The sequence below is a fragment of the Molossus molossus genome, unplaced genomic scaffold (assembly GCF_014108415.1).
Source record: "Molossus molossus isolate mMolMol1 unplaced genomic scaffold, mMolMol1.p scaffold_m16_p_6, whole genome shotgun sequence".
NCBI classification, from domain to species: domain Eukaryota; kingdom Metazoa; phylum Chordata; class Mammalia; order Chiroptera; family Molossidae; genus Molossus; species Molossus molossus.
The window spans coordinates 127,501-136,179 of record NW_023425399.1 but is presented as its reverse complement, the minus strand read 5'-3'; the positions used below and the strand labels follow the sequence as shown (position 1 = coordinate 136,179).

The 8,679-nt window shown below is 57.6% G+C and overlaps 2 protein-coding genes across 3 annotated transcripts in view; one reads left to right on the top strand and one right to left on the bottom strand.

Moving 5' to 3' along the window:
- Positions 1 to 1,138: 1,138 nt before the first annotated feature.
- LKAAEAR1 (LKAAEAR motif containing 1) lies at positions 1,139 to 2,043 on the bottom strand. Its single transcript, XM_036244622.1, has 3 exons — positions 1,651 to 2,043; positions 1,281 to 1,403; positions 1,139 to 1,198 (listed from the first exon to the last, which is right to left on the bottom strand). The coding sequence occupies exons 1-3, from the start codon at positions 2,041 to 2,043 to the stop codon at positions 1,139 to 1,141; spliced, it is 576 nt and encodes a 191-aa protein (XP_036100515.1).
- A 3,199-nt stretch (positions 2,044 to 5,242) lies between these two features.
- Positions 5,243 to 8,679, top strand: part of OPRL1 (opioid related nociceptin receptor 1) — a 9,651-nt gene continuing 6,214 nt past the window's right edge. Inside the window, exons 1-2 of one of the 2 annotated variants that reach the window (XM_036245073.1) lie at positions 5,243 to 5,333; positions 5,852 to 6,106. In XM_036245073.1, coding sequence (XP_036100966.1) covers positions 5,883 to 6,106 — 224 coding nt within the window. In that variant the 5' untranslated portion in view covers positions 5,243 to 5,333; positions 5,852 to 5,882. Of the gene's footprint in view, positions 5,334 to 5,851; positions 6,118 to 8,679 lie in introns of those variants that run through there. The other variant, XM_036245074.1, reaches the window with a different exon arrangement.

Below are 8,679 nucleotides of genomic sequence, written 5' to 3'. Positions count from 1 at the left end.
CCCTCCCACCAGCACCACACATAGCTCTCCCCACCCTCCAGGAACTGCCAGACTCCAGCTCCACACATAGTTCTTGGTGTGATCCAGGCCAAAGGCAGCAATAGCCCAGCGAGGGCAAAGGGTCATTGAGGCAGGAGAAGGGCTTGCTGAGGGCACAGAGGGCCCAGGTCCCCCTGCGGCTGTCCCCATCCTGAGCTGGGCCACGGAGGGGCACTGACTGCCACTGAGCAAGATTCTTTGCCAGACCCCAGCTGTGACCTCGGTGGGTAAAGAATGCACCTTTCCAGGGTGTTGTCCAATGCAGCCCACTCCGCAGGAGCCCCCTGGAAGGGTGGGGCTGGTCTGAGTCCCTGCAGCCCCCACTGCAGCCTGCTGGTCCTGGCTGGGAGGGGTGGCTGAGGGGAGTCCTGGGCTCTGCAAACAGCAAGAATATTCTCGAAGATCTGTCCAGAAACTTGGAGGCTCTTCAGAATCTAGAAGGCTTTTAGGACATGGGTTTGTCCAAATGGGACAGCGGCAGTTTCCTTCTGTGTGTGTGTGTGTGTGTGTGTGGTGGGCTGGTAAGGGAAATGGAGAGGAGCAGAGGAGGCCATTCAGGACGAAAAGAAGAACCAGAGGGGCCTCCCTGCCAGGGTCTTCCTCTCCCAATCTCTGAGCTCTCTGGAGGACCTCCCGGCAGGCTGACTCTCCTAGGCCAGCTCTGGCTTGTGCAGTCACTTCCCCTGCCCAGAATGTCACTTTCCTCTCTGATCCTGGAATGGGACAGATTACCTCCTGGGGTCCCCAAGGCCGCCCTTACTTTCTGCTGCTGCAGTTGTGGCCGTTGCCGAGCCAGGCTCTTCTTACTCCCTTTCGTGGCCTCTGCGGACTCGCGGGCAGGAGGCTGCCTGATGGGGGCAGTCCCGGATTTGGGGGGGTAAGGGTGTCCTTGTCCTCTGTTGATCTGACACCTGCCCACTTGCACCATCCTGCTTTGTTGGAGGTGCCCCACTCTGTGTACCCCCATGCCTGTCATGTCATCCCCCTCCCCCTCCCGAGGACCTGGAGGCAGGAGCACAAAGACCAGCAGGCACTTGGAGAATGAGGACTTTATGTGGGAGGGTGGGGTGTGCTCGCGCACTGTGGGGTTGCTGTCAAGTCAACGCAGGAAACTGCCACCACCGACTTTCTCCTCCAGGATGGTCTCCACGCGCCTCCGCTGCGGGGGAGAGGGGCTGGGGCCAGGTGTGCAGGAAGGTGGGCGGGGCCCCCTCTCTGTCCCTGCGGGGGCTTGCGTGCACCTCTTGGCGGTTCAGGGGGTCCGGGATCCGAGTGGGCTTCAGCTTGGGCGGCAGGAACATCTCCAACCGGATGGCGGCGCGCGCGGACTTCTGTCGCTGGATGAGGAGCGAGATCTCCTCCGCCTGCGGGGCCGGGTTAGGGTGTGCAGGTGTTTGGGAGCCTATTCGACTCTGCCCTAGCGGGTCGTCCCCCACCCCGCCCCCGCCCCGTCAGTCCGCCTTCACCCCTCCGGCAGGGAGCCCCCTCCAGTCTCCACCCCGTTTGATCCATCTCCACTCCCCCTTTCCTCAGGGGACCCAGGCCGGTCTGCCCTGCAAGCCTGCCCCCACCTTCTCGCATGCCCACCCCCTTCCGGCACCCTCGCCTCACCCGCATGTACGTGTAGCGCAGCCGCAAGGCGCGGACTCGGCCCCGGGCCTCGGCTGCCTTGAGGACACCGAGCAGCCGGTCCTGGCGTGCAGCGGGCAGCTCAGGTGACTGCGTCCAGGCCCGCAGGTCGGGCATGCGGTACCCCAGCTCTGCGGACTCGCGCGGGAAGATGGAGGAGGCCGCACCCACGTCTTCAAGCAAGTCGCCGAAGAGCAGGTGGCGGTGGCACTGTGTGGGGCTCATGGCCTCCAGCCTCTCCAGCGCTAGAGCCCAGCCTGGCTGGGGGGGCTCCCTCACCGGTGCTCCCTTGGCGTGCTCCTTACGGGACCCCGCGCCCGGCGCGCCCTTCCCCGCTCGCTCCCGCGGGTCTCTGCGCCCGGCCTCGTTGGCCATCCTCGGCCTTGCCAAGGGAAGAAGGCGCCCGCTGTTGGTGCCGGAACGTTGTCCTTCGGGCACCTGCCACCCCCTGGTCTGGCGCCCCTCTAGGTCGCGGAGCCGCCTTCGTCCCGCACTGCCAGCCGCTGTGCCTTTGCTCAAGCCTAGCACGCTTCGCGTCAGTCTCCACTCGGACCTGGCAGAACTCAAATCTGGGAGTTTCAGGAAATTCCCTTCCTGTCCACTGAGAAAATGAGACCCCTGATTTGACCTCAGGCCCTACTCAGGGTGGAGACCGGGTGAGACCGCTCTAGGAGGCTTGGTGGACCCTCCCCCACGACGCTGGGCCCCAGGGGAGGCTGAGAGCCAGATGGACAGCTGGTGTACTTCAGGGGAGACTCATCCTCTAGTCTGTCCCCTGCTGGGTCTAGAGAGTGGAGGGAATAGAGGGGAAGGGTCCACCAGAGGGAACATGGAAACACCCCGAGGGTCCCGGTTGAGTCCTGCAGGGCTCCTGCCTTCCCGGGGTCCATCCCACAGCACCCCAGACCCCGGACCAAGTCCTGCCCCCCATCCTTCCATCCCCTTCCCACACCCCATACTTTTTGCCTTCTGGAGTCTGAGCCTCCAACAAAGCCCCTACTCTCTCCGGCCTGTTGACGCGGTTGCCCGGCAACCGGAGCCTCGCCCCTCCTAACCCGGAGGGGGCGGGGCGGCCTCCAGCGTAGGGCGTCAGCAGAACCGGGGCCCAGGTGCGCGTCGGCCCTCCCGGGGGCCAGATGCCGCAGCTGCTTCAGCCGGTCGCAGCTTCCCCAGCCCCGGTGCGCTCTCTTTCCACTCTGGGGAGCCCCGAACACACTGCCCTGGGGTCTGTGCGCCCAGCCGCTTGACTGGGGAGGTCTTCAGTGGCTGGTTCTGAGGCTGGGGGCGCAGCTACGAGACTGTCCAGCTGAGGCCTTTTCCCTCTGCGTGGGCCACCCTATAGCCGCTGGTGTTCACAGACCGGAAGTGGGGCAAAACACAAGACCTCCCGGGCAAGGTGGGGCCCCTCAAGATCAGACCCGGGTTTTGCTGAACCCTAAACCTCTGGGTCCTGGATTTCTGTGATCCATTTGTGTGTGTGTGTGATTTCACACTATTCTAGAACCAGTTCAGGGCTCAGTTTATTCTATAATTTATTCACACACTCATTAATGGAATTGATGCTCATCCTACAGTTTACATTGGGCCCAAATTAGTGCTTTAGTTCATAATTTGTTCAAGTATCGGTGGCTTCCACAGTGCCTGCATCACTCTCCTCTTCACTCATGATGTGTCCTGAGGCCAAGTGTGGGCGCTGAGGCCCATGAAGTGACCTTTTTGAGAGTTCAGGACCTCAGCCCCTGAGCAAGATGGTTCAGGCTTTGGAGTGGGGTCTCAGCTGAAGTTCTGGCCTCTCTGCAGGGGTCTATTGACTGTTCCCATTGTTTCTGCGAGCTCGCTCTGGCTTCCTGATGAGAGAGTAAACTATGAGTCTCTGTCCCTAGATTCCTGAGCCTGCACCCCACCCCCAGGCTCCCTGGAAGGACTGTCCATCCTCCAGGCCCCCCACCTCAGGGCTTTGCACAGAGGTTCCCTGGTTGCAGGAGGGACTTGGGTTGGTTGCTCAGCCCTGTTGAGCCTTGCCGGGGGGAGGGGGGGGCTGTAGGAGGTGAGCCTCCTGGTTTCCTGAGGTCAAGGGGATCAAGCTTCAAGCTTCCCCTAGAGAGGGAGGTACATGTATGTACTCCAGGTGTCTAAGGGCCTTGATCTTTGTGTCTGTCTGCTCTCTCCCAGCTCTCTTGTGTCTACCTGTGTGCCTCCCATGCACGCTGGTGTGGATTTGCATGTGTATGGCCATGTGTTTGTGCGTCCCTGCTAGTGTGTGTGCATTCTTGAGCATGTATCCGTGTCTGTGTTTCCCCGTGTGCCTGTGTGGGCATCTCTGTGTTTGCAGGCATGTGAGCCTGCGTGTCTCTGTGGCAGTGCTCCATGTCTACACGCATGTCCCTGAGTCCACTGCCACGGAAATGCAGAGCTAAGTTGTGGGGGCAGATTGGGATGTTGAGTCCTGGGGCATCTGCCTGCTCTGTCCTTTCCTGATTGGCCAGGTATCCTAGCGACGCTGTGCCAGTCACCCAGCAACCAGGTCCCCATCCTTGGAGATGGATATGCAGACAGGGTCTGGGCTGAAGGCAGAGCCTGTGCAGGAAGACCAGCCCCATGGCAGGTGGAGCTGACGACTCAGCTGAGGGGTCCCTCACATGGCATGTGGCTCGTGTTAGGAAGGAACTTCTCCACGGGGGCTGCGTGGAGGCCGAGTGCCCAGGCCGTGAGAGAATGATGCTCAGATGTACCCAGGGACCCACTGTGACAGACCCCCTTAGTGTATCTCAAAGTGACAGACCTGGGTTCAAACCTTGTCTCTGCCACTCTGACAGGTGGCTTCACACCTCTGAGTCTCCCTGCTTTCGATGCACAAAGGCGATGCTGACAGCAATGGCCAGGTTTGAAGGACGGGTGAGCTCAGCTTGTGACCGGCTGGGAGCCCAGGAGGCACGCGGGGCACACAGTAGGCACACAGGGCGCACACGAGAGTCCAGGTATATCCTGCTTGTTGACAACGAGGCTCTGATCCACTCAGGGCTGGCCAGGTAGGGGCACTGCTGTGTCCACCCACCTGCTGGCCCGCTGTGGCTCTGCTCCTTGGGGGCCTCAAACAAGTCCGTCCACGGCCATCATGCAAACACGCAAGACATGGCCCCACATCCCAGTCCGTGTGTTTTGTGTGCACCTCACCGTGTCTGTCCCATGTCTGTGTGTGAGTCTCTGTCCTTGTGTGTGTGTCTGTCCCTGAGTCCCCTTGTCCTTGTGTTGGTCTGTCCACATGTCTGAGTTCCTGTCTGCATCTCTGCTCCTGTCTCTGTATCCGAGCCTGTCTCTGTCTTGGCTCTGTGGGTCTGAGCCTGTCTCTGTCATTCATCTCTAAATGCATGCCCTGGTCCTTGTGTCTGTCCCACCCAGAGTGGAGCCTGGTGATCCTCCTTCTCTGCAGCCCCCTCCTCCAGCCTGCGCGGCCCTTCCCCCTCCGGAGCTGCAGCCTCCTCCCCTCCCCCGCTCTGTGCGCCAGGCTGCTGCGTCTGGTCTGGCGTCTACTGAGGAGGAGCAGCTGCCACTGCTGCAGCCCCATCCAGACCCAGCGCTGACGCGGAGCAGGGCCTCCCAGCCAGCTCTGCTCGCCGGCCGAGGGTTAGCGTCTCCAGGGCTCCAGCTCCCACGGAGTTGCGGAGGTAAGGCCTGAGCCCATGGGTGTCGGGTGTGGGGGTGACCTGCAGCCAGGCTGCTGCTCTCAGGGAGGGGCAGGAGGAAGCCGTGCTCAGCCACCCTGTGTCCTGTATCTCAGGTATTTTTGGGCATGTCTCAGTCCCCTTTGTGCCTGTGTGTGCATGAAGGCAGGTTTGGGTATCTTTGTGTGTGTGTATGCGCACACATGTGTTCCTGTGCCTGTGAGCTCACGGGAAGCTGCATGTGCATGCGTCCCTGTGGGCGGATACATGTCCAGAGTGTGCAACTACATCCACACATGCCATGTGGGAGTCTGTGTCCCTGTGTGTGCATGCTGTGTGCCTGTGTGTCCTTGTGTATGCAGGCATGGCTCTGTGCTTTGTGTCCCTGTGTGTGTGCCTGTGCCTCAGGACCGTGGCTGCCATGGGGGGGTCCACGTGCCTGCTGGGCCGTGCACATGGGCGGGAGGTCTCAGCCGGGTGGGTGTCAGGTGCTGTGGTCACGTGCGCCTGTGCTCTCCCAGGTGCTGAGTGGCTCCCACGCAGGGCAGCAGCATGGAGTGTCTCTTCCCCACCCCTCCCTGGGTGATCTACAGCAGCGACCTGCAGGACAACCTTGTGAACCCCAACCACAGCTTGCTGCCCCCTGACCTGCTACTCAATGTCAGCCACGGGGCCTTCCTGCCCCTCGGGCTCAAGGTCACCATCGTGGGGCTCTACTTGGCCGTGTGCGTCGGGGGTCTGCTGGGGAACGGCCTCGTCATGTACGTCATCCTCAGGTAAGCCGGCCGTGCTGAAGTCCCTGACTGGTGAATCCCATGCAGCCGCAGAGGGGAAACCGAGGCAGGGGCTATTCTGGGTGGGCCTGGCAGGTGGCTGGCTGTCCTGTCATGAAGTGGGCTCAGTCCTGAGGCCCTGGATGCTCAACTCCTAAGGGTGGGGCACGAATAGGGAGAGAGCAGGGGGGGGGACCAGCCTTGCCCTGCCCCAGACAGAGTATCACCCAGACCCCTGGTCTGAGCCACAGGCCAGGCTCCCCGCCCTGAGGGTCTCACAGGTCCTACAGTGATCCCGAAAGGCAGCTCTTGTCAGTCTGTCCCAGGGCTCCTCCTGCTTATGGCTACTGTCAGGTTGGCTCCAACATCTGTGTGCTCAGAATGAGAGAGCCTGTGGGGCCCAGAGGGGTGGCCAGGCTATGAGGTCGTCATAGGGGTAGTGTAGGGGAGTATGGGGAAATATGGGGGGACAGCATGGGGACAGGGTGGGGACATGCACAGGAACATGCACGTGCATGTGCACACATATAGGAGCGCAGAAACATGCGAACATATACACGAGTGCAAACATGTGCATATGCACACACATGTAGGCATATGCACACGGGAGAGTGAGCATGTAGCTGAGACTATGCACCATACAGCACATATGCATGTGCACACACGCGTGTAAACACATGTACCGGCACACACACATATGTCCAAGCACGTACACATTACATGTGGGTGTGCATGTATGTACAAGTAAGCACACCAATGTGCTAGTATATAGAAGTGTGTGCAAACACACACATGTATGTCCAAGTGTGCATGCATGCACTTACACATAACCGAGTGTGTACGTGCATATGCACACATGCACATTACGTGTGTGTGGTGTTATGTTGGTGTGTACTGTGCATGCTTAGACAAGGGGATGGAGGAGCAGCTTCCCCCTCCCTAGTACTGACCCTCGTTTCAAGCCTGTCTCTTTTTAAAAGACCTTTTTAGAGCAGTTTTAGGCTCACAGCAAAATTGGGAGGAAGGCACAGAGATTTCCCACGTACCCCCTACTTCCACACATGCATAGCTTCTGCATTACGAGTGTCCCCACCAGAATAGTACAGTTTTTACAACTAATGAACTTATTTTGACACGTCATCGTCACCCAGAGCCCACAGTCCACACTGGGTCACTCTCGTGCTGCATTGTGGGTCTGGACAGATGTGTGATGACCTGTGTCCACCACGACAAGGTCACAGCAGTCTCACTGCCCTGTGCCCCTCACAGCCACCGACCGTCACTGTGTCCACGGTGGCCTTTCCCACAGTGTCACCTAGTTGGAGTCACGCGGTGTGTAGCCTTTTCGGATACACTTCTTTTGCCTAATAATATGCATTTAAGTTCCTCCATGTCTTTTCATGGCTTGATGGCTTACTTATGATTATTTTTATTGATTGATTGATTTAGAGAGAGAGAGAAGGAGGGAGGGGAAGAGAGCGAGACAGAGAGAGAGAGAGAGAGATAGAGAAAGAAACATTGATTTGTTGTTCCACTTACTTATTCATTGATTTGTTGTTCCACTTACTCATTGTATGTGCCCTGACTGGGGATTGAACACACAACCTTAGCTAATTGGGACAACTCTCTAACCAACTGAACTACCTAGCCAGAGCAGCTCATTTCTTTTTAGTGCTGAATAATATTCCATTGTCTGGATGAACCACAGTTTATTTATCTATCCACCCACTGAAGTCCATCTTATTGCTTTGGCGATTCTGAATAAAAGGACTACAAGCATCCATGCCCAGGTTTTTATGTGGACATAGTTTTCAACTCCTTCAGGTAAATACCAAGGAGTGTGATTGCTGGATCATGTGAGTGCCTTTAGTTTTGTAAGAAACTTCGTGTCTTCCAAAGAGGCTGCACCGTCTGCATCCCACCAGCAGTGGCCCAGTTCCTGTAGCTCTGCATCCTCGTCAGCACTTGGTGTTGTCAGGCTCTGGATTTTAGCCGTTCTGATAGGTGTGCAGTGGTATCTCATTGTTGTTTTAGTTTGTACTTCCCTGATGATATATGATGTCGGACACTTTTTCATATGCTTGTTCTGCGAGGTGTATATTGTCTTAGCCCATTCCTTAACCAGCTGTTTGTGTTCTTATGGCTGAATATTGGTTCTTTGTGTTCTGGAGAACAGCCTTGTATCTCATGTGTCCTTGGCCAGTTTTCTCTCCTGCCTGTGGCTGCTCTTCTCGTTCCCTTGATCTTCTCTGCTGTTTACTGGCTCTGTGGCCTTCAGAAGGCCTGTTAGATCCTCAGGGTGAGATGAGTGTCCTCCTGCACGGAGTGGGGATCAAAATAGCATTTTTGGAAACTTAAATGTGATAAAACCCATGTGAAGAGCTTGGCACAAGAATCTGCCTTTATCATCGTTATGGCTGTTGTTATTTGGTCATATTTACGCTTTTGTGCTTATTCTTAATCCATCTTTAAGAGGCAGAAGTTAACTTCATATTCCCTCATGGCAGCATAATCGACACGGAACATTCTCCTCTCCAGTTTTACCACCTCCACCACCACCACCTCCATGTCTACGC